General features: G+C 37.1%; 1 protein-coding gene across 3 annotated transcripts in view; it reads left to right on the forward strand.

Annotated features, from left to right (window-relative positions):
* Positions 1–241: 241 nt before the first annotated feature.
* The window catches only part of RNF180 (ring finger protein 180), a 48,328-nt gene continuing 21,782 nt past the window's right edge, over positions 242–26,787 (forward strand). For 2 of the 3 annotated variants that reach the window (XM_034440973.3, XM_034440975.3), the window contains exons 1-3: positions 242–817; positions 12,153–12,248; positions 16,358–17,274. In XM_034440973.3, coding sequence (XP_034296864.2) covers positions 12,194–12,248; positions 16,358–17,274 — 972 coding nt within the window. In that variant the 5' untranslated portion in view covers positions 242–817; positions 12,153–12,193. Of the gene's footprint in view, positions 944–12,152; positions 12,249–16,357; positions 17,275–26,787 lie in introns of all 3 variants that reach the window. The other variant, XM_034440974.3, reaches the window with a different exon arrangement.

Consider the following 26,787-nt stretch of genomic DNA (forward strand, 5'->3'; position numbering starts at 1 on the left):
TAAGTGTCAAGTCACCGGGCTGCCTGAGGGGAGGGGAGGGGGTCCAAAAAGTCAAAATGGCGGCGAAAACCATGCGATGGATAAGCCCCTCCTCCTCAGGAGCGCTGCTGGCTGGGGGATTCTGGGAGTTGAAGTCCACCCATCTTCAAGCTACAAAGGTTGAAAAACACTGCCTTAGAGAGATCTTTGCCATGACGATCGATCTTTCACGTTCCTCAGTTACAAGCAAACAAAAAAAGGCGGGGCTTCCATCGCACGGTTCTCGCCGCCATCTTGACTTTTCTGACTCCCCTCCCTTGCAGGTTTGACACCCTACGGCAAGTTCCCGGGTTCGAGCACCGTCCTTGGCCACAAAATGCGCGAATTGACTTTGCCACCCCCACCCCTTAAAAATGGGGTATGTGGCAATTCTCTACCTGACCCGCTTCTGCTATGATTCCCCCCCCCCTCACTTACCCCCCCTCCCCCCAGGCAGCCCAATAAATGAAAAGCTGTTCCCTCCCGCTTCGCACCGACTGGGGAAGGGGCGGTGACGAAGGAAAGGTGGGCCAAGGCAAACCAGCCTTTCGCTTTTGCCTGGAACTGAGCGCTTTTCGTGCCGTTTGTCTCCAGTCTCTTCCCGTTTCCCGCTGCTGCTGCTGCCGACGCCGACGCTACCAATACTGTACCCCTCTCCGGACCCGGCGGACTGACACGGCTGAGGCGGCCTTTCTCGTTTTTCCTCCCCGACCGCGGCCCGCCCACCTGCCACCGCGCCCTCGGAGCGTCTTCGGCATGGACCGCGCGCGGCGGCGGCGACGGCGGGAGGCCGAAGCAGGTAAAATTGAGCGCGGGCCTTTCGTCAGGTAGCACCGGTGGCTCGGCTCGCCGTTCTGTCGACGGGGAGGCCTACTCGTGGCGGCGGCGGCGGCGGCGGCGGCGGCCTTAGGACGGGAGCGTGAAAGTAAGATGCTGTCAGGCGAGGTGCTGTTTCTCTTCGGAGAGAGCCCAAAGGCCGCTTTGGAGTTGAGGCGCCCCGCTTTCCCTCCCGCTGTTGCGAGGAAGAGCAGCGGTCATTTTCACGCCGCTTGGGTTATATAGCAGGGCACGGAAAGGCGGATGGGGATGAGGACCGCTTTCAGGTTGGGCTCCTGAAAAATAAATCCCTTTATTTTGAATGGGCGTCTTCTGAATTTTGCAAGATGTCTCAGCTCTCCTTAGGTGTATTATTGGAGGGGGTGGGGAGAGATATTTCTATTCTACACTGTACGAGAAATTTGTTTTTTTTTTAAAGTAATAATGACATTTAAGTCAATCTGTGAGGTAGCCATTAAAAGTTATTTAATGGCTGCTGCATTTTCCCCATCCCAGCGAGGCTGTTAACTAATAAAGTAACTAATAGTTTGGTGTAAGCACTGTCCCAAAACAACAGTAAGTTGGGCAGGTTTATGTTATTTCAAGGGTATCTGGGAGATGCTGTAGGTCACCTTTGTGGAAATGACCTGTATTAATGTGGTAACCTTGGCAGCGTTTAAGGAACTGGCTTGATGAGTTGCTATGTTTGGGGGGAGTGCAGGGAAGCATTCCTGGTCTAATCCAAAGGTAGGCAAAAGATGGAGCTAGATCCAGAAAACATGTTCAAGTGATTTCTCACTGCCTGTTGCCCTCCACTACATGATTAAAGACACAGCAGTTAACAAGGACATAAGACAACTGTCTTTGAAACAGCTAGTGTTCCCACCACTGTCAACAGGCATAATACCCATTTGTTATGTTATTTTCAAGCGACGTAATCTAAAAAAAAAAATAATTACATATACATCGGGTGAAACAAAACTGATATTGTATATGATAACAGCAGCAAGACTGTTGATAGGTAAATATTGGAAAAATGAAGCTTTGCCCACTATTGAGGAATGGACTTTGAAGATGGCCAGTTTTGCAGAGATGGCGAAGATTTCAGCATACTTAAAAGATTGTTCACAAGAGACTTATGAATGGGAATGGAAAAGATGGATAGAATATGTTCAGAACAAATATCAAACTAGAAAGTATCAAATAGCTTTTACTTGAAAATAATGTTTTAGAAATATTTTAATGTAATGAGGTAAAAAGAAAAATTATACAGGGGAGGGAGGGGTTCAAGTTTATACATAAGTGTCATATTAAGGGTTTTTTATGAGTATGAGTATATTATAGGGAAGTCTGGGGGGAGGGGAGGGTTAGGGAGGGTTAGGGAGGTTGGGAAGTCTGGGGGGGGAGGTGGGGGGGAAAAAGGGGTGAAAATGTAATTGTAAAACTTTTGCAATAAAAAAAATAAAAATAATTACATATAAAAATAATTAAAACATATAACTATTTCCATCATGTTAAAAAAAAAGATGTAACTAAAATAAAAAGTAATCCTGAAATAATTACCTTTTGATAATGCCCCCTCCACCATTTAATTTAGTAAATTAGTTGAAAATCGTGTTATTGCAGCTCAAACCAAGAATTTCTGCTTATGGTTGCATTGCTGAATCAAAGTTTCTGGGAGAAAATGGAGCTGAATTCATCTTCAGCAGATTAATTTTACACTGTTCAGCTTTTTGAGATAGGCCAGGTCAGGAAACTGAGGTTGCAAAGATTACAGGAATGCTTCTTTGTTTCTCTCCGTTATAATAAAAGAATCTTGAAGCCTGATAGTTTCATTTTGACCCCTCTTATACCAAACAGACTCAAGGTGGAGTTACAATATTTTTTCTTCATGTCTTGCCCTGGCCTATTAAAGTGCTGTTTGTGTGAAAAAGCTGCTTAATTATTCAAATATTTCTTTTCTTCCTAAGGGACAGTCTATAAATTTGTTGAAAGTTCTACAAAGAAATGACTTATGTGAAATGTTAATTTATAGTTCTCTAGCAATAGCAATAGCACTTAGACTTATATACTGCTTCACAGTGCTTTACAGCCCTCTCTAAGCAGTTTTACAGAGTCAGCATATTGCCCCCAACAATCTGGGTCTTCATTTTACCAGCCTCGGAAAGATGGAAGGCTGAGTCAACCTTGAGCCGTTGAGGATCAAACTGCCGAATTGTAGGCAGCCGGCAGTCAGCAGAAATAGCCTGCAGTATTGCGTTCTAACCACTGCGCACCGCAGTTCTTAGAAAGCATTTAGCCTTTTTTTGAGTCAGAATTTTTTGGCGTTTTTTTGCACTGAATATTAGCAAAGCAGGTCCCACTAATACAGAAAGGGAATATAAATAAAAAATAGCATCAAACATTGGTGCTTGCTTAATATATTTTTTAAACAAAATCATCCAACACATGATTATAGCGTGAAAGAAGAATCATCCTCTTAGATTCAGTAAATTTATTTCCAATAACTGAAATCATACATTTCCTATAAATGGTGATCAGTCTCTCGTATCGCCGTACAGGAATTCAGAGCTGCTTTTCCTCAGTAACATTCAAAGGTCTTTTAGCACAAACTGTTTCAGGTCATGAGACAACATTTCTATGAACTTGGACTTAGCCATTCAAAACACTGGATTTGAACTTCTTCATCATGTAGACTTGGTTGTATGTTTGGAATCATTCTTTTGCTACATCACCCACTAGCACTTAAGCTTCACTTAATAGATAAATGGCCTAAGAGCAGGGGTGAAATGCTCCCAGTTCGGACCGGATCGCCCGATCCAGTAGCGATGGCAGCGTGTGGTTCGGAGAACCCCCCACCATGCCCAGCTGAGCCACATGCTCATCAGAGGCTTTTTTTTTTTTTACTTTTAAAAGCATTTTTTCTACAACCTCTTCCATCAAAAAAATGCTTTTAAAAGTAAAAAAAAAAGCCTCTGATGATTGCGCGGCTCAGCTGGGATTGTCAGAGGCTTTTCAAAGCATTTTTTTCTGCAACCTCTTGGCCGAAGAGATGGTAAAAAAAATGCTTTGAAAAGTCTCTGACGATCTCAGCTGAGTTGCCTGATCAGCAGAGGCTTTTCGAGCATTAGAAAAAATGCTTTGGAAAGTTTTTTTTTTTAAGTTGGCCACGCCCATCCCAGTCACATTACCCCCCCCCCTCCACCAAGCCATGCCCACAGAACCAGTAGTAACAAATTTTACATTTCACCCCTGCCTAAGAGTCTCCCATAGAATTCTCTGATAAAAAGCAGAGCATTCTTTCTTCAGTGATAACAAGCCATCCAGGTCCTGAGGCACTAAAGAATTCCCATACCATGACATTACCACCACCATGCTTTATAGTTACTATGAAGTTCTTATTATGGAATTCAGTATTGATTTAAGGAGCTGTGGTACCACAGTGGTTAGAATGCAGTATTGCAGGCTAACTCTGCCTACTGTCAGGAATTTGATCCTAACCGAATCAAGGTTGACTCAGCCTTCCATCCTTCCGAGATCGGTAAAATGAGGATCCAGATGTTGGGGGAAATATACTGACTCTGTAAACCATTTAGAGAGTGCTGTAAAGCACTATGAAACAGTATATACGTCTATTGCTGTTGCTATTTAAGTCACTTTAATTTTATTTCAATCAGAAATATATATCTGACAGAATTGAACTAATGAGTCAAAATGTGGAGAGTCAATCCAAGTCCTTCAGTCAATGTTCTGATGAGCAAGTGTTTTTCTGATTGAATAGTGGTTTCCTTCTTGTGATTTGGAAATATAGGTAGTCCTCAACTTACAAACAATTCATTTATTGATACTCGAAGTTACAACAGCTTTAGTTACAACTGAAAAAAGTGATTTATGACTGTTTTTCAAACTTACAACCTTTGCAGCATCCCCATTGTGATTTGATCAAAATTCATACACTTGACAACTGACTCATATGTATGATGGTTGCAGTATCCTGGGGTTATGTGATCACCTTTTGTGACCTTCTGACAAGCAAAATCAATAAGGAAGCCAGATTCACTTAACCTGTTACTAAGTTAACAGCTGCAGTGAATCACTACAACTATGGCAAGAAAGGTAAAAAATGGGGCAAAACTCACTTAACTACTAGCTCACTTAGCAACACAAATTTTCAGCTCAATTGTGGTCATAAGTCAAGGATCGCCTGTATACATCCTTGAAAAATGAAGAAGCAAGTCTTGCAAGGGCAAAATGTTCTGGAGAGAAGGCATTGATTAGACTAGAGATATATACCAATTCTATCATTTTTTTTAACTGAAGGAAGCCTACTGTCAGGCTTGTCAATAAATACCAACAGGTGACCTGGACGTTGTTTATGATAATGGCCTTCCATGTAAATAGATTCTGAATAAATCTGTATTCAATCATTGGTCTTTAGCAGGTGGCTCAGAGTGAGTCAAAGATATCATTTTGGTCACTAGATCTGAAGATTTGCATAGCTTTGACAAACTTAGCACCTAATGAGGCAAGATGATCTAAATGTTTATTGATGCGTGGCATCTGAATCCATCTTTAAGGTAAACTAGACAACCCATAACCCCTTGAATCATCATTTCAGAGATATTTTCTTACCAGATTCCTCAAAGCCTTCAACAGTGGCAGAGCATCTAATGTCCTTGAACAGTTTTAAAAATTCAGGGAGATATTCAGAGATGAATCAGCCTTGAAAGTAGTCTATGTTGAACTGTATAGCACAGTCAAAGATCAGCAGTTGATCACAGGAAATTGTTGTATTCTGTATTATGTAATAATATGTTTTATGATAATTTTTAATAATAATTATTTAATAATAATAAATTATTTAAATTATTAAATTATTTCATAGAATTTGCCAAATTTCAATTCAATGAAATTTGTGAATCCTGGATTTTGTACACATTCTGTATGTTAGCCTATTTCAGATACAGGTATCTTGTTTAAAAGGTTTTGGTCTATGATACACCATTTCACCTGGTTACAGGTTACAGACATGAGCATTTTAATAATATATAGATTCAGTTTAAGACAATTATTAATCTTAAACTATCTAATTTTAAAATTAGTTATGTTATTATACTCTTCATCCAACTCTTTTTTTTTTAAATTTGATTTATATGCCGCCCTTCTCCGGAGACTCAGGGCGGCTAACAATGCGTTAAGCAATAGCCTTCATACTTTTGTATATTTATACAAAGTCAGCTTATTGCCCCCACAATCTGGGTCCTCATTTTACCTACCTTAGAAAGGATGGAAGGCTGAGTTAACCTTGAGCCTGGTGAGATTTGAATTTACAGTAATTGCAGACAGCTTGATGTTAATAACAGTGCTTTAGTCTGCTGCGCCACCAGACTCTGTGACTGCTATATTAAAATTTCAACCAACTACAGAGAACAACACTCTAGGAATGCAGAAGATCATTTGAATGTTGTTGACTTTTGATTGTCCCAAGTACTCTATAGAATAATTCTAATTTGTGCAAATCTTTATCTTTTCTAATTACCATGATTCAAGTTTGGTAGATTACTATTTGGTTTTCCAAACTGTCTTTCAGCTAATCCAGACCTTTTATATTTTTCTTAAAGTAGACACTGACTAGCCATTGGTTTCTGTGCTCTGATTTCAAAAACTGGCATTTAGTTATCCCAGTTCTTTCAAGTTAACACAGTAATTAGTATTGAAATATAAGAATGAAATGATTAGTTGTTTAGCTGCTTTCTGTTACATTATCTTGCCAGTTGCAAGATATTAAGATATTCAGAAGGGAATTAGTTATTTCTAGGAAGTGCTGTCTGATTTCATTCATAAGAACTTTATCTTGTAGTACTTAGTAACTCAGTACAGAAAAAAAATAATTTTAATATTTTTATATTTTCATTCCGATCTCAGTATTGAAAGGTGAATCAAAGAAATCTCTCCTGATACTCACTTGTATGCACATAGCAAAGAACTATGTAGGGGGTGCGGGTTTGATGGCAACAACCCTCAATTTCCTAGCAAATCACGTTGATGCTTGTAGAAATATTTTTAAAAGTATCTATCCTAAATAGCATTCAAGTATCATCTATTATTGTTTAAATATTTGTTGCTATATTAAATTTTGTCAACTTAAATGCTACTTTATTTAGTGGTATTTTCTACTGCATGTTGGCAGTACCAGTGTTACTTGTTCTTTCGATATTGCCATCCAAAACAAGGACATTATATTTTTGCCTAATTATTTATATAGATTTTTCAGCCAAGATTTGCATCTGCCAATACTGCATTTATCTTAAATTTTCATTAGAGAATTCATTTAAGTAGTTAATAGTTCCCATTTTATATTATGAATTTTAAATATTCCAGGTTTATTTCCTTGATTGTATTCACAAGTTCTTTCCCCAATCTTTAGAGGATGAACTTATTTTGTATACATTCAATCTAGTGTTTTTATTTTACAGAACAATTTTTCTTCATAATCCTCTGGTGCGTTCTATTATATTTTTCCTTTTTTAAGTTTTCATTTTACAGCATTATTCCGTAAACTGTAAAATTTAACTTGCTATCCATTTCTTTCTTTATCTTTTTCAGTCTGAGCTTTTCCTTAATAATTTATGTCAACAATTCATTGTAGTTTGATCCTGTTTAATATTTTCAGTTTTCCTTTTGATGGTTTTCTAATTTATTCTCATCTTGTCACGACTGAATTATGATTAATAACTATATAAGATACAGAGCATGTTTTTATATTCAACAAGAATAGAATTATTTCTGATTATATTTGCAGGTGATACCTAGGCTTGTAGTTTCCTATGTGGTAACTAATTGAAAACATAAGTAATTACTTACTGTTTTTCTTAAACTCTTGTACACATAGCCCTCTGTTCCCAGTAGATACGTCTCATGTTGCAATCTAATTCACCTCTATTCTTCAAAATTCTTTCCTGCCTACTCAAAAATGTTCACTAGGCTTACCTTGGAGTACTTTGGGACAGACACACTTTCAGAAAAGTGAAATGATTTTAAACTTTATATTTAAAATCCATCCTGAATCACCAGTTACCATCTTCTTCTTTCTCTGAACTCCATAATTATGACACTAAGCCAAAGTAACACTCACTACCAGTATTTCAGTCCTCTTCCCTTCCCCCTGATCCCAAAAAACGGTTTGGGGTAGATATAACTCCTTGTTTCCTTAGTCCAACACTTTTCCCAGGGGAGTTTCCCAGGCTGCATCTAACACGGTATAGGTATTCCTCGGCTTACAACCACAAGTGAATCCAAAAGTTTTGATCATACAGTAAGTTGTTTTGATCATTAAATGATATGCTCACCTGTTGCAGTTGTTGTTAAGGGACTGCTTAACATTATGAAGCGCATGGAGTGAATGAGCTGCTTGCCAAAGGAGGGTAGGCAGTTTCGTTCCGTGTGTAGAAGGGAACTCCAGGAAGGTCTTGAAAAAAGAAGCTTGAATCACAAAAATCGGCCTTTCTACAGTACACTGTTAAGTGTTTGCCTTCTGCTCCATGTACAAAAGGGAAATCCAGAGTTGAGCTGGAGAAAAGAAACTTGGATCTTTGTATTCCGAGCTTCCTTTCTCCAGCTTGTTGCAAGAGTTCCTCTGTCCACGCACAGAAGAAAAATCTAATGCTGGGCTGGAGAAAAACAGCCTAGATCTTCATGATCCAAGTTTCCTTTCTCCTCTTCCCATAGGAGTCCCACCCCACCCCACTTCAAATGCACAAGAGGAGGGGGAATCCTTTGGCAGGCAATTTTTTTCTGCTGGTTTCTCCCTTGACTTTCTGGGAAAGCCAGCAGACAAAATTGCAAATGGTAATTACATGATTGTGGGGCACTTGGCAACCAGTCATAAATGCAAACAGATTGCCAAATGCCTGAAATGTGATCACATGACGGCAGAGGTGGTGCAGCAGTCGTAAGGTCAAGGACAAGTCGTAAATAGCTTTCTAAAAGTCTGTTGTAACTTTAAATGGTCCTTAAATGACAAGTTGTAAATAGAGGACTACCTGCAGAAAAATGGTTTGCTGAGGAATGGGACACTGTATGATAGGATGGGAGACAATGTTCTGCATTTTCTATTCTATCACGTCCAGTTTTTGGAGTACTAGGCAGGATACCTAATTTATGTATTAATGATTTCCAATCAATCAATCTTTTATTATGGCCATAGACCAGGAAAAAAATTGTTAAGTGAGTTTTGCCTTATTTTACAACCTATCTTGCCACTGTTGGTAAGTGAATCATTGTAATTGTTAACTTAGTAGCACAGTGGTTAAGTGAATCTGCTTCCTTATTGACTTTGCTTGTCAGAAGATCACAAAAGCAGATTACATGACTTCAGGACACTGCAACCATCATAATTATGAACCAGTTGCCAAGCATCTGAATTTTGATCATGTGCCCTTAAGAATGCTGCAATGGTCGTAAGTATGAAAAACAGTCATAAATGAGTGCCGCTGTAACTTTGAATGATCACTAAATGAACTGTTGTAAGTTGAGGACTACCTGTATCATACTGATCTGATAGTAATAGCTCTTATATAGAGCTATTAAAAGAGATCAATATTTCCTAAATATTTTGTCAGGTAAGGAGTTATAAAATGAATCCATGAGTCTTTATAGGGGATGTAATATAACAGGACATGAGCTGTGACTTCAATGGCCCCCTGTCCATAAAGACCAAATAGCAGCTCTATGGGACTTTTTTACATTGGCCCTCCAGAACTGCTATGGAGAGAGAGTTAAAAGGTGCTAGATTTGCCGCTCTCTGAAATGTAGAAACAGCTATAAAAGTATCTCGCCGGTTTATAAAGGGACACATGATTGCTCAAGAAAATGTTCTTGGTTAGATCCTGTTGGGCTTCCTGATCTTTAATAGGTTGTTCAAATGCACTCCAAATATCCATGGAAGAGGTTCTGAATTAACTAAAAAGGAATAAAAAGGGCATTCTTGACATCAATATCAACCTTGATGTAACGAAGAACAGACATTGATCATTTATGATTAAAGGATGCCATCTCAGTCCAAAATATAAAGCTTTGGGAAACCCCAAAAAATTTCAAAATCTTATAAAAACTTTTGCCTCAACCAAAGAAATTATTTTAGAAGCTTTCTTATCACTATTTATTTCTACTAGTTTCTTTATATTGTAACATTTGTATGTTAGAAACAGTAGCTGCTGATTGAATTTTCCATACATTCCAGTGGTTATTCATACTGGAAGTTGTCAATTTACGTGACCCTTTTTTAAAAATGAATTTACTTTGAGACTAAAGTAGTCACACAGTACAGCTTAATTATTGTTCTGCCTCCATGCTGTAAGATACCAAATCTGTATAAATCCTCTTTCCTCAATTTCCGCTTACAATTCTGACTATAAAACCCTGAGTATCAGAATTGTTAATGGAGAAATGACTTGCATAAATGCTAAATACCTCTTCCTGCACAATCAGTTCACAATTTGAGTAAAATGAGTATTTAATTTCTTCATTTTATGTAACATTTTTGGAGGCAAAAAATAGATTTTAGATATTTTAAATGTGCTTATTTTGATAAATATAGTAAACTTACTTTCTCTAAAAGAACGTATTTCACTGTCTCTTAATTAAAAATAATGATATGTAATTTAGAATAATTTTTATTACTCTAGAATCTGAATACATTTTTCCATTGGTATACCAAATGATAAAGGAACTGTTAAAATAGGGATCTTTAAGATTGCCAACAAAGCTATCATTTCATTTCAAAAAAATAAAATGATAGTTCCATAAATATATGCTAATTATACATATTTCTCATTATTACAGTACTTTTGCAGTGTAGAAACTGACATGATCTACAAACCAATTAAATGAGATTAAAATAATAGGATGAACTTTAACGCTATTATACTAGTATAGGGGAATTTTATGTTTTTTTTATGGTTTAAAATTTGTAATTATACTCTTTAAAACATATAATATTATACTGTTTTCAAATTCTTTCATAAAATTAATTTATTGAATAAAGAATAATATTCCATTAGTTGGCATGTCAACTAAATTGGAATGTCAAAGCTCACAATAAATCATTATGCTATAAGACATATTGTAGTATAATTGTTATAGTATACCTTCAATGGACATTATATAGATTATAGTTTCAATTCATTAGGGAGATGTTGCAGATTCAGAAATACCTAGTTAAATCTATTAGGCATGTTTCCTATCTGGAAAATTAATTTATTATAAATTAAAAAGTAATCGTATTTAAAAGTCTGCAGAGATTCTCAGTCATGGTTATCCCTAAGGTACTTTTTCAGGAGGCAACTGGACTTTCTTATTTTTTCTTTCAAGACGTTTAGCTTCTCATCCAAGAAGCTTCTTCAGCTTTGACAGGATAGTGGGGAATGGAAGGATTTATATTCCTTGCAGACAGATGGTCATTTGCATGCTTTTAGAGGGTCACTGAAGCACTTGGAGTTTCATCTGTGTTCTCAGGACCACCTGAGTAGTGCTCCTGATTCCTCTAGTCTGCAATTTTTCTCTGGAAATTCATTCCTACTCCCACACAATTCAAAGGGTGTTCATCCCAAATTGTATAGCTAAAAGTCTGTAGAGATTCTCAGTCATCCAGGTCATGGTTGCCCCAAAGGTGCTTTTTCAGGAAGCAACTGGACTTTCTTGTTTTTTTCTTTCTTTGGATGAGAAGCGAAACCACTTCAAAGAAAAAACAAGAAAGTCCAGTTGCCTCCTGAAAAAGCACCTTTGGAATAATCATAATTAAATTTTAAAGTAATCCCTTCAGGACAGTTTATATCAAAACATAAAAAACATGCTTATAATTTGGGATCTAATGGTAAAACAGTATGTTTTGTATTGTGATATGAAGAATTGAATGTGAAACCTTGGGCTTGGTCAGTACTTGCTGAAACTAATCAGCCTTGGGCTTGGTCAAAAACTTGACAGGGAACATATGAGAAACTTATATTTCCTTCCAGACCTGAATGGCAAGAAATAAATCAGTTTGGAGTATTAGGATGATGTTGCAAAGACAAGACATACTTAATCTCAGCCATTTGTTTAAGCTTGTTGAAAGGATATGGAAGAAGGATAAAAGTAGAGCTTTATTAAGGATAAACTAGCTTGTGCATAGAAATATTGAGGATGGTCAAAGAGTGAAAAGGGGAAAGAAAAATACAATGAACACACATAATAGGGTTTTGGAAGTAAAAATATTTTTTAAAACTTTACAAATTGAAAACATATACAATACTAATAATATATTGATTTTTATTTTATAGCAACCTTGATTGTCTATTACCTCCCTGGATAATTCTAATTTATGGCACATGAACATACAAGCTTTTCCAGATTGGGTGACTCACATAATAGAAAAGGTAAGAGCCCCAATTTAATTATGAGTTAAAACATTTAGTCCATTATTGCATAGTATTTCCATACTGATTGAAATGACTAATTCCCACTCTGCCTTGATGATTGATTATTATTATTATTATTATGTACCATCAAATTGGTGTCAGCTCTTGGTGACCACACTAATAGGTTTTCTCTAGGATAATCTGTCCCCAGCTTCATGCTTCAGGTCTTCCAATGATTTATTTATTGCCATTTTAATTGAGTCTATCCAACTTGCTGCTGGTCTTCTTTTATGTTCTTTTATCTTTGAGTATCTGTCCATTGACATCCTTTAGCATACAAATTTAAGGCTGAATTCTCCTTCTGAGAATCCGAGAAGGTAATAAGTTAATAAAATTATCTGTACTTTTTGTGATAAGGGGAAAGTAATTTCTTTATACATTTTTTGATTTTTTTTCCTGCACTTTTTGTTTTATTTTTGTATTTTTTTAGTTTATATTATAAACTTTAATAAAATTATTATTTAATGAGACATGAAACAGTTTTACAACATCTGTAAACCTGAAACTAGAAACAGGCAAGGAATTTCCTTTTTTCCTTGCCTGTTTCTAGTTTCAGGTTTACAGATGTTGTAAAACTGTTTCATGTCTCATTAAATAATAATTTTATTAAAGTTTAGAATATAAACTAAAAAAATACAAAAATAAAACAAAAAGTGCAGGAAAAAAAATCAAAAAATGTATAAAGAAATTACTTTCCCCTTATCACAAAAAGTACAGATAATTTTATTAACTTATTACCTTCTCGGATAATACAATAAAAGAACTCTTCTTCCCCTATCTCATCTATTATCAATACTTTTTAGGCCTTGTCATTTGGTCCTAATTAGCAAAAGTCCATTGAAGGTTAACACATATATCTGCTACCATTAACCAAGGCCCTTGAAAGAACTTTTGCCAAGTGGCACTCAAACAGGACTTGCTGTAAGGGTATTTACATGTACATTCAGGGCCTGGGGAATCCTGGGGTTTAGTTGTGACAAAACAATCCCTTCTGGTGTGCTTGTGCTCATGGCCTGAAACAGGATAGTCTGATTACAAGCAAAGGCACGACAAAGCAACAATGATGCATTGGAAGATCTGCTAGAAATACCATTTGCTTGCAAAGCAAGAACTGGTGGGACCAGAAAATAAAGTATTAGAAAATGAAGAAGCTAAAGGATCCAATCAGACAAGCTCCTGCCACATAACACATCAAATATAGTAATTGTCAATAAGAAAGACAAAGAAGTCTGGATAGTAGCTGTTGCAGTATCTGAAGATCGCAAAATAGAAAGAAAGAACTGGAGAAAAATCACAAAATATAAAAATCTGCAAATAGAAATAGAACAATTGTGGCAAAAGAAAGCAAAGATAGTTACCAATAGTAATATCTTTGGGTACAATCCCAAAACATCTGGAGCACCACCTGAACACCATCAGCATTGACAAAAATCACCTTCATTCAATTTTTCCAAGCTTTAGCTGTAACGACTTACATTCTGCAATAATACCTTTAACATTATCAAACAACATTTGCCTATCCAAGGTCCTTGGGAAGGACTCGATCGTCTATGACAAATCTAGTTTAAATGATTGTGTGACCAGTCATAATAATAGCAATAATCAGTGGTGGGTTTCAACCGGTTCAGCCCAGTTCAGGTGAACTGGTAGTGGCGATGGTGAGCTGAGAGTGAACTAGTTCTCTAGTTTGGCCCTCCCACCTGCCCCTGCGTTATACATACCTTATATTTGGTCATTTTTAGTCCAGCTGAAAAGCGCAGCAGAGTGGATTGCCGCGTCTCAACTGTTCTGAAATATACTGCGCTAGATTGGCACGAAGTGCGTGCATGAATCAAATCGGTAGTAACACCGATTGAAACCCACCACTGGTAATAATTGAAGCCAATAACAACACATAGTTGATAACAGACAACTCAGTGCTGCTTTTGCTAATGGCTGATCATCCAACCCCGAGTAACACTTGCTGCTAGCCACCTCTCTTTCAAGGCTAGGGACTGGCATGGAGCTTTCCAGAGATCCCAACAGAGCTACATTAATCAACCTATCAGTTATAAACCATCAATTGACTCTCAGATATTCATTGGCCCTCCATTCATTTATTGACTCTTTGGATAGTCCCATGATGTCTGCTGGGATGATTATCATACTTTGGGTGACCTTGGTGCGGTTAAATCCTTTTAGCATATACTGACAATGTCCTTTGGTCATCCCTCCAAAGAACACTACCACAACAATAAGGCAACTTGGTGAGACTTAAGGTGCTATGCTTTTTAACAGTAACCAAATGTATGTTTAGCTACTGTATACAGTAGAGTTATAGAAATTGGAGAAGTTAGGGCTGCATGTGGTCATCCTTTTTTGTGCTCCCTCCCTATTAAAATTTGGTGATGTAGTTTGCTGTCATTTTGAAGAGAAATTCAGAAAAACATGAAACTTAATCCATAATTAAATAGCTCAAATATCCTGGATTTAGAGGCAAAGGTTTGAGGTCTATGCCTTAAAACTTTGCCTCTAAATCCAAGAAAACAAAATTTAAGATTCAGATCCTATAGATTTTACTGTGATTTTGGCCACTCTGATCCCTGGACCCCTTCCAAATATTAAATGTGACCTACAGCCAGCCATTTAAAATCTGATTTTTATGCTTCAGTTAAGTCTAAACTTGCACATCTTATGTTCCTTATATTGTCCCATATAGTATTACTGGTATGAACATTAGTTCTTCTGATAGGTCTAGTTAAGAAGTAGCTCTATTTTATTTTATAAAAGACCTTTATTGATTGAAAGCCAAATTTATGTTCTCTGCCTAAGATAATATATTTTCTACAGATCATGGAATTGTATTTGATCATAATCCGTTGCCACATATTCTCATTTACATCATGTACAAATTTCCATGTATGTCTGTTAATGTCACAAGAATGCCAAAATGAGTGGAATTCAAAGTTATAATTCACAAGGAAGAGACTATACGTTATATTTCAGAAGGCATAGGAAAAAGCTACTTCAAAATGGAAAAACCTACCATGCAGATGATTCACACTGTAGACTTTATCTTGTTACTTATGTATTTATTTAGCAATAGTTATAAACCACATAATCCTAATGGACTCTGGGTAGAATGCAAAAAATCAAATGCAAAAATCAGAACAAAAATAAAAGCTCAATTTAATCAGTTAATATAATTTAAAACCATTAATAAAAAATAGGCATTCTTAACATTGTTCTTCTTGTTGTTGTGCCATATCTGTCATTGTATATTGGCAATCATATTGGCAATCCTATTTTTATCAACAGCCGCATGAATAATTATCAAAATCATGATTCTTAACATTAAACTAATTTATTTCAAGGGTTTAACACATGCTGAAAGAACTCTACTTTAGCTTGGTTATAAAATGCTAACAGGAATGTGGCCATCTGTACCTCTACAGAAGTATTTCTCAGCCTTAGCAACTTTAAGATGTATGGACTTCAACTTCCAGAATTCTGGGAGTTGAAGTCCACACATCTTAAAGTTGCAAAAGCTGAGAGACATTGTTCTACATAAATTGTGGACTACTACTGAGGAGACCTATTACCTTGTCCATGATCTGCAGTAGGCCCTATCTTGATATATTATTAAGTTCTGTAGTACTTCAGTGAAAACAATAAAAATTCATAAGCTGTTCAGTTTTGGTATAGCTTATTTATCAGGTAATATTAACTACACATTGTATTATAATGTCTAAGATGGTTTTAACTCTGTTTAACATTCAAAAATACCCAGTAGTTAGTATAAATATAATGTAATATAAATAAATACAATGAGTGTGTTTAGTAGTATCAGATAATATTTTAAAATGTTTACAGTGGATCATTAACGTGAATATTTCCAAGATGTATTTATCTCAAGGAACTTTTTCAAAAGTGTTAGGTTTTGTCTTTTGTTATTTGATTATTTGCTCTTTTTCAGTTATAAAATGATAAGTATATTAGTCTCTCCTATTTTGTGGGGAAAAATTGACTTCATGACCATTTCTTATCTCATGAATTATGAAGAATTAATGGCTTATTTTCTCCCATAGGCAAATGGACAACTGGAAAATTGAACTTCCCATTCTGTGAGGCTTGCCTTGGAGAATATAACTTTATCAGTAATACAGAATGTTTATGTGGACAGTTTACAGATATACATCTTTATAAAAGACAAACTGGCTGCCAGATAGCTACTAGGTTACCAAAATCAGAACTAAAGCACTTGTCACTTTGTAAATGCAATTGTGATTCTAGTAAAGAAATAAACAAGAGTACTACAAGTGGAATTCTGAGAGCTGAAAATCAAAGAGTTCCATATCTGGCTAAAAGTAATGACAGTACTAGAAGATTAATGGAGGCACTTTGCCTAGAGTTGAGATCAGCTAACTTTGAGATGAATAATAAAAAACTATGCTTCAAAGTGTCTAATCTAAAAGCAAGTATTTCAGCTTCACTGGCTCAGAATGACGGATACACTGTAAAGGCTTTTCATAGAATACCACAGAGTTTGAGAAAGAAGCTTGTCTTGCTTCCTACTTTATATGGAATATCCACAATTGAGAGACCTGTTTTTTCTAGGCAACATGATGATACACAGCATTTTAATTCAAAAGATTACTTACCAGTGAAACCCAACAAAGTACATAATTATTTTCACTTCCGACTTGAATCAGATACTTCTGAGCTTTCAAAGAATTTTTTAGTTACTTCTTACAGGATATTAGCACAAGAAGAAACTGGGTTTAATCCTGTCTGGAAAGCTTCAAAAAGTTATCTTGAGAGTGCTGTTACTGATCAACAGCTGTTCTTACCTTCATCAGAGAATATTGCAAAAGAAAATACTCTCCAGCTGCATATCATACCTTTTTATCTTCTTCAGCCCTTCACAACTATTGATCAAGAGTTGTACAGGAAAAAAAGAAACCAGTTGAACAATTTGGGGAGAAAACATAGGTGGCAAGATCAGGTATGTATTACAACAATTTATAGATTATATTAGATGAATAATTTTTTTATGAGTACTAAGTGGAGCTTTGGTGTATTGTGAAATTCTTTCTAAAAGTTTCCTTGGAACTTCTAAACATAAAAATAATCTATCATACTTAATAACTATTTATCTCAATTTTTATTTCAATATTTCCAGCATTTTGTTTTGTATAGAACTGTTCTACAATCGTCATGAAATATACATTCAATATCGTATTTATATTTGGGTATCTATTCTGAAATGTAAAGACTTTCTTTCAGATAAAGTTTTTTTAGTATATTTTTAAACATTTTGAAATTGTGACTAAAATGTAAAAGTGGGTTAAAATATACAACAGCAACTGTAAAATTAGAAGACAATGGCAACAATGAGTAAAATGGATGAATAGTATCAATTACAAGACTGTCCTTGGAGCACATCAAGTATTTGTCCTTCAGTCATTAGGAATTGAACTTAATACAATGGCAACAAAAGCAGAAATAAAATCAAACAAATTCCAGTCTAGGAAAATATTAACATGTTCACTACAAATAAAATTAAAAGGCCAGGGAGAATAAAATAGATGTTGAAAAGACAATATTAGAAAACAATACAGAAATCTAAAGTGATATATTTGTGAAAACAGAAAAGTTATTAACTTTCTAATTTTTAGATGAACACTCACCTGATCAGCTATTTGGATTGGACTCTTAACAAACACAAGGGTTGGCAAGTGACAAGCATAAAAAACATAAAAGCATAAAAACATTATACAAACACCGTAGTTTATGTATTAATGTCCAACATCAGTGTGCAAGTATGAAAGAAAGTGTTGCATGATTCTTGATTACAAGCCGCCCAGAGTTTGTTTTAAGATGGGCAGCTATATAAGTGGTTTAAATAAATAAAATATGGTTTGAGAAAAATTATACAAATTTCTGCAATCTAAGAGAAAATTTACGTATGGTAGGTATATGAGACTACAGAAAAAAATTGGAGACCGAAGAATGAATGAAAATCATGATTGTTGCTTAGAAAAAGGTCTGTTTGTTTCAAATGCAGGGTTTAAATTTGTTTCTGGTACAAATGGAATGAATGAAAAAGATTATTCATTTATTTATGATAAAATACTGTGAAAATTAAAGAAGCACAACATCTGCAGAATGTTGTTTCTATTGGCTCTAGTTTCTCTTGTGTTGAAATTAGCTCCTGTGTAGTATGCTGGAACATTCAACTTCTTCCATTCACCCTTTTTTCTATCCTTTTTCTTAATCCATTGGTATAATTCACCCTGTACATTAAGAAGTTATACATTTTTTAAACATAAAGACGTGTACAGTTGCATCAGCATTCCTATCAATTTTCATGTCAATAATCCACACTGAAATTCCCATTCTAAAAATCCCTTTTAACATGTTAACACACAATTGTAGTTATTTATTATTTCCTGAATATAAGAATTATATTTTTAAAAAATATCCCACTAATGCTGCCATTTATTATGTAGCATGCCAGCATGCTATAAGTTAATCATATGTCTGAGTTACATTTTCTTTTGTCTTTGTTTACTATTTTTTTTTTTGTATAAAGGAATTCTCAAGTAGGTATATAGTAACAGAAATGTGGGATTTTTTCTAACAGCAGGGGGCACCAAATTTCCTCCAGCTACCAAGCAACAAAATATTGTAAACTTTAATAAATAAGATGCCACATGCTATATTATACTCAAAACGTTTTATAAAGTAAAATTTAACACTATTTCATTTTTTGGCTGCAGAGTTTAAAAATGATAATGCTTATACCTGGTGTTGAAATGCAGTATCTGCTAACTTTTGTACAATCTTGTGACTGATTTTATTGCATTTTCCAAATGCTGGTGATAAATATGTGTAGCATCTTAGCCAAGGAATTGCATTTCTGTTTCTTAAAAGTCAATGTCAAAAAATCTCAATAACATTTAATCATTGGCTGAACTTTACAGAAGATATAAAATAGAACCTCTACTTGATTTTTTCTTGTTGCTAAGAACTTAATAAGTGCTTTACATCATTATCAATGAGAGTTAATTTTTTTAATGAAAACTTGTACTCATAATCATTTTTGGAGCTATGAAAATATTCCATGTTCCAAACTCTCAGTTGTATCAAACTTGATAAGCAATGTAGATTTTTCAGACTGCACCCTAAAAAGACTAAATAGGAAATTTGGTTTTCTTCTAGAAAGTTAGAAAGTACTTATTTTTATCAGATTAAATGCTCCAGAATTTCTACAGTGTTGTAAAAATAATCTATTATTCAAAGTATTTTCTAACTGTAATTTAAAGAAGCAACATAAAGATTCAATTCAAAAACCACTGTCATTGTTAAGAGAGAAGGAAGCAGAGAAAGTGGCATTTCTTAGTTAACATCATTAGGTTAGATATTGGCCCCTACCTTTTCTGGAAAGGCATTCTCCTGAATGGAGAAACAGAATGGAGATATTAAGAAAGTAAAGTGATATCCAAGGAAACCAACTGACTTTAAAAGTTTGCCTCAGGGTGACCTCAAATGCAGAGTACTATGAGAAGCAGCCAGTTCTGGCTCCAGCACAAGTCACCAAGAGTACTGTGGCAGCTGCAATATGTTGGCTTTCAGGGATTCAGCTCCAAGCTATTAAAGGAAAAATAAATATTTATTACATTCTTACAGATGTTGTTTGTACCTAGGAGGGATTTAGTGTGTTATTTTAGAATGCGGTGAAGTGTTTCTAGCAGGAATAGGTTAGGTCAGATATTAGAGTGTAAAAAATAACTATTTTATATCTGAATCTTTCAAAATTCCACAGGTATAAACTTATTTACTTCTCAGTAAGTTCAGATGAGGGGTATAAAGCTGAAGTTTATTAGTTGGGTACCAGAGAGAGAGAATGCTCATTTGGTGCAGTAGTTAGACTAGAAATTGGGAGGCTCTTGAGTTCTAGGCCCACCTTGGACACAAAGGCGGCTTTCTCTCAGCTCTAGAAAGGAAGCAATGGCAAATCACTTCTGAAATCTTGCCAAGAAAAACTCAGGGACTTGAGTCAACACTCATTCGAAAGTGATACTGATAGGATTTAAACAAGGTCCTTATTAAAAATGTTTATCTGTACAGGCTAGAAAAATGTACTCCTTTAAGTCAAACTCAATATATGCTGACCATAGCGACATATCAGTAGAGTAGGGAGTCAAACTCGTGGCGTCAATTGTCGTCACGTGATGTATCATGACTTTTTCCCTTTGCTAAACCGTGAGTGGGCATGGCCAGCGTGTGATGCATCCGGCCCACCTGCCACGAGTTTGATACCCCTGGAGTAAAGGATTTTGTTTTTTTGGGGCAACAGTATAGAAATGCTTTAATGGTTGTCTATAGCCTAAGTATTTACTGACTATGTGAGACCTGGTGGACTAAACGCTGTTAATTGTGGCTTTTATTTAAGTTTTGGTCTACTACTTGAATTCTACTCTAGTTTTGTTTTTTTTCTATACAGAATGTAATAATGAATTTATACAAAACATAAGTTCAATTGTTAATAACTTGATAATAGAGAATAAAATAGAGAATAAAAACTAATAAAATTAATAAAATTACTCGATGTTACAACAGCGAATCACTATTTAAATGATTATTAAATGTAGTCTCAAAATGACTATAAAGTTATCTGTGGCTGTGTATAAACAAGGCCAAAAAAGAGTTAATTTGGGCATTATTGTATGTTGCACAAAATTTTATTCATAGTTACAGAAACACACGTATAAGAACATACTGATTTCTGCATGAGTTACCTGTAAATTTTATCTAAAAGGAAGGCATATATAGTAACATAAATAACTAAATCAGTATGACAGAGGCCTACTTTCATTTGAAATAAAATGTTGGTGATTTTTCAAAGGTACTGTCACTATAGAATGAACTATATTCAGTTCACAGGTCTATATTCTGTGTGTGTAATATTTGGTTTCTTTGAAATGGTGACTTACAAAACTATGTGACCCATGACAGTATCGCTTATTAAAACGACAAGGGATACACAATTAGTAAGTACGTTTCTCCACCAAATGGTGATAATGGGTTCTGCGGTACAGATAATTACAGCAGTGCTATAATTGCAGTTACAAGAGTTAATGCAATTGTTAGTAAGATAAATGATAGGAAAGCAGTCCTCATTCCTGCCATGCTGTTTCAAAATTCATTTCCATGACATTTAACTTCTTGGATAAAAAAAAAAAAATAGGAAAGGGATTGCAAGTAAAAGTGTCATTGTAATAAAATGCAAGATACAGCCATGGTTGTAATACGGTGTTCTGATTATCCTAGTTTGAAAGGAAATTATAAAGCAAAAATGTAAGGGAAAAGAATGGAGAAATTAAAAAAAAATGATATCAATCTTATTCCTACTATTTTAGACTCTTTCGAGTGCTTAAATGATTGCCCTTCCAATAATATTAGATTTTTGTTATGTTTGCACTTTGATTTTATTTATTTATCATATGGCTACCCATTGATGTATTCAGTTGATGGCTTCGCATTTTTTAACTACAGCTGTCATCTATTATTAAGACTAGTCTGTATTGATCAGATATTCTATGCTAACCTAGTTTTTGATGGATGTAAGATTTGAAAATATACTGTAGCTGCAGGGGTGGGTTCTACTTACCTTTACTACCGGTTCGCAACGGGAGCGTGTGCGCATATATGCGCAGATCACCCATGATGACATTGTGGCGGATGGGCAGAGCCTCCTGCCGGTTTTACTACCAGTTCTATAGAACCGGACAAAACCAGGAGCAACCCACCACTGTATAGCTGCCTTTTCTTGTGTGCATGAATTTTTCTTGTGCGCATAAAATTTTATTATTTTATTAGTAAATTTTTATAGCAAAGAATAGTTTAATGACCATAAAATTATCATGAAGACATCTGAAACTATGAAAACACCAGAAATACATCTCATTTAAAGGTTATTCAAGAATCATTTGCTAATCATTGTTATAGGAGGATAAAGGTATAGTAAATTAAAGAGATGGCAAGAGATGTACAAGAAACTATTAGTATCAGTGCAAAAGGAAGAGCCATCTGCCAACATTCTTGAGTAGTATGCTAAATGGAATTTTAAAATGGGAAATTCATATAACTGCTTTGAAATGAATGGTACATTCAATAATAAATGTATATTTTGATTTTACATTATAGATTTGGAAAGTGAACCTCATGATAATAAACAGAAGTTCTCTTACAGAAAATTAGAAGAAAAATAAAACAAAATTTGTTATATGAAGTCTTGTTGCATAAATTTACTGATCAAGCATCATTCTTCACAAGCAAACGAGCTTGTGGTGTATATGTAGATTATTGAAATAGTTCTAAAAACTTCCTCATATTTTTATTCTCTGTATTAACCACAACAAAGAGTACTTATTTATTGTATAGATCCTAATGATGAGCGAAAGAGAACCCCAGATGCAAACGATTTTTAAAAATAGATATATATTGTGTGAATTATAAAGAACACTTGCTCTCAATGAAGACAAATTATTTAAAGGAAGTTGTAGATTTTTTTTAAAGCTATCACTGGATTACCCTGCCTCAATCTGAGTTTCTCTGCAATCAGTAGTTTGATGGCATTGGGAACACATGCAGATGGCTGGAGTTTATATGCAGACTGTAATGCACTGAACTTTCGGAATATGAGCAATATGATACCTTATCATGCAGGAATGCACTGAATGTATCTGATGTGATATATCCTATGGTTTTGAAGATTCATACATAGTGTGCTAATTTTGCTTCAACGGTCCTTTTTTGTATGGCACACAGTAGACTCCTCTATATCCAAGACTGAACAAATTGGCCAGATTCTAAAATATAAAACGGAGATGAAGAAAGAAAAACAGAACTATCTTTTGTCAGCTACTGTTTCCAGCATATCTTGTGTGCAAGTGCATGTTTTCTTTTCATCATTTGTTCTGTGTAGCATAACTCTATTATACTTGCAATTTATAATACAGCAAAAATAGTCCTACAGATAGGTAATTCTGCTTTTAAGTGTTGACCCAAACTCTGCAGATAAAAAAAAATTGAGATAAATTCTAATCTGTCTTTTTGCTTGCTATGTTGTTTTGAATTTGCGGGGTTGGGATGGGGAGTTTGAAAAAAATCATGAAACATTGTTTTTATGTATGATAATTACACCAAGATTATTTTAAACACAAAAATAGATATATTGGTTATACCTGTGGCAGAAGAATAGTTGGTGAAGATGATAAAAATCAGAAAAATCCAATTTAAATTTTTAAAAATCCAATTTAAATTTTAAAAGTCTGATTTTTTTTATTTTTTTAAAAAAAATATTCCAAAAACCAAAAGCAAAAAACCTTGTCAGTTGGGCATTGTCCATTGTACGAAGAGGTCCACGGCTGGTTGTCTGAAGTGCTCTGTCAGCTCCTGAAATAAAGCCAGATGCAGGCACCATTCTGCATGATCAACTGTGGCCTACTTAGCCAATCTGCTTGCACATTGGTGGCCTCTGCAATGTGCTCCACCCTTAGCAACAAATGGAGCCTCTCTGCCCAGAGAAGAGCCTCTCAGCCTCTCTCATGAGGGACCTGGATTGGGTACCCTCCTGTCTGTTAATATGTGCCTTAGTGGCTACATTGTCAGTCAGAATTAGAACATGTCTGCCCGACACAATATCCTGGAACTGTCGAAGGGCCAGATGGACTGCCCTGAGTTCCAACCAATTTATGTTATGGCTGAGGTCTGCTGAAACCACTTCCCTTGGGCCATCCTATTTTCTAGATGTGCCCCCCAGCCAAAGAGACTGGCATCTGTCGTTACCGTCAGGTGCTCTGGCTCTTCGAATAAACAGCCCTTAGTCATTCATTCATTCATTCATTTATTTATTTATTGGTTCGATTTATATGCTGCCCGGAGATCAAGGCAGCTTACAATGCATTAAGCAATAGCCTTCATACTTTTGTATATACCTGCTTAGTAGGGGAAGCCCACCAACTCAGGGAACGGATCACCTCCGGAGGCATCCTAACCTTGGACGGGGAAGTGCTCCTGCCTGTCCTCTGGTAAGGCAGAAGGAACCACTGGAGGGCCCTGGCGTGCAAGCGCACCCAAGGCACAATGGAAATGCAGGACACCATCTTGCCTAGGAGTTGCAAAAGTGTGGCGAGAGGCACCGTACGGCCCCTCTTGATCTGACCCACTAATTCCCTTATACTTGCCTGTCACTCCTGGGAGACATGTACCCTGCACCCAATGGTGTCTATCTCTGCTCCTAAATGCAGCAATCGGTTGGTTGGTGTAAAGTGGCTCTTGTGGATGTTTATCGAGAACCCATGGTTCTGAAGCACCTGGATGGTGATACTGAGATCCTCACATGCCTGGGATTGGAGGTAGACTGGATCAGGATGTCATCCAGGTGGCACTGGACACACACGGGAAGAGCCCGGAGGTGTGCCACCAAGGCAGCCAACAATTTTGTGAACACCCTGGGCGCTGACGACAGGCCAAAGGGCAGGGCCGTGTACTGATAATGCTGGCCTGCGTAATAGAAGCGGAGATATTGCCTATGTTCTGGAAAAACGGGGACATGAAGATAAGCCTCGGTGAAATCAATAGAAGTGAGGAAGCCGCCCTCCCTGACGCCGTCCAAAATGGACTGAAACGAATGCATCTTGAACTGCTTGTAGATTATGCAACAGTTCAGTCTTTTATGGTCCTGAATTGCCCTGTACCTCCCACAAGGGCTTTGCAATTACAAAGAGGATGGAATAAAATCCCACCCCATGCTGGTCCTCTGGAACCGGTTGGGTTGCCTGAATATCCAACAGTTGTTGAATAACGGTTTCCAAGAGGTCCCGCTTGATCCTGTTTCCTGACACAGGACAGCGAATGAAAAACCTCGGGAGTGTGGAGAGGAACTATAAGGAGAGGCCTGAACGGACCATCCCCAGAACCCATGCATCCGTAGTAATGTTCTCCCATTGCCTGGCAAACTGGGCCAGGCATCCCCAATGGGAGAGCCAGCGCTGCTATTACTTCTGGTGTCTGAAAGAATGGCTTCCTCCCCCTCGAAAGGGCCGTTTAGGGGGAAATTGCTTGTACCTCCCCGTCCTATCCTGCTGTTGATCCTGTCGCTGCTGGAAGGGGCGCTGTGGCCGAAGCAGTCCAAAGCTGCTGTCTGACCCCTGAAAGTCTGACTGCGGAAGTATGGCAGAGGGTGAGAGTCTACCTGCCAGGAGAGAGATGGGAGGATCTTATGTTTGTCACGTGATTCCACCAAGATTGGATCCAGGGAATCCCCAAAGAACCGCTCCCTGGAGAATGGGGCGGAGGCCAGTCTCCACTTGTGTTTGGCATCTGCCTGCCACTGGCAGAGCCATAGGAGTCGTCTGGAAGTCACTGTAGAGGTAATGGTCTTTGAAGCGAACCATGCTGCATTGAGTGTGGCGTCCGCGGAGAATTCCAAGGCAGCTGAAATCTTGTTAGGTCTTGATGAGACCGTACATCTGTCACAGGAATTCTGTCCTCCAATTGTCTTAGCCATATCAATGAGGCTCTGTTATAAAAAGATGCCACTGTGGATGCTTTCACAGCCCACGCTGCCACTTGGTGGCCCTTCCTGAGGGTTTGCTCCGCCAGTCTGTCCTCAGGTCTGAGGGCATCCTCGAGTGAGTCTGCCAGTATGGATGGTGCAGTTTGTGCCGCCCACCACCGGGTCGTCCACTACGGGCACTTGAAGTGCCTTGGATAAGTCTGGGCCCACATTGTAGAATCTCTTATCCAGGTTGCTGGGATTTGCTCCCACCCCAGGTGCTGCCCACTGCCTTTGTACAATATCCAAAAATAATTGTGGCAAAGGGACTTCTGCCTCAGCCACCGGCTCAGAAGAATAGCGAGCTCATGGGTCACGATGAGTCCAGCGGTGGCTCAGGAGCTGGTAGATGGCCCACTAAGTGTGCTGTATTCCTAGCCTCGTATAATAAAGTCTTGAACAGTGCTGGGTGGAACAGACCAGCAAAAGCTGGCTGATCCGGGGCTAAGCCTTCATCCTCTGATAGACCTAAGCAGTCCCTGGGCAGTCCCTCCTCTGAGGCAGAGTGATTAGAAGAGACCGGGGAACAAGAGTTCTGTGTAGGCAAATTTTCCCCGAGCCTGGGCCATAAGTGGCAGATCTACAGGCCAGGAATGGTCAGATCTGATGGAAGCAGCTCTATGGCTTTGCTGTAAGCCAGCTGCTATGCCCTGCTTAATGGCCTCTGAGATCAGACCTACCTGCTAGCAGGTATCTGCCTGTCTTGCCCTTCCCCTGAGTGGATCCCCGCTGCAGTCGGGGTAAAGGTCGCCGCTGCAGGTGAGATATTGACTCCGACAGGCTGTTGCCATGCAGTTGAGGCAGAAAAAGGTTCTGGGAGGGAGCCTTAAAGGGATTCCCTGTTGCTGGGCCGATTAATCTCTGTTAAAAGCTGCTCAGCAGTGCCATCTA

The sequence above is a fragment of the Pantherophis guttatus genome, chromosome 2 (genome assembly GCF_059756535.1).
Source record: "Pantherophis guttatus breed Tessera chromosome 2, ASM5975653v1, whole genome shotgun sequence".
Taxonomy (NCBI): Eukaryota; Metazoa; Chordata; class Lepidosauria; order Squamata; family Colubridae; genus Pantherophis; species Pantherophis guttatus.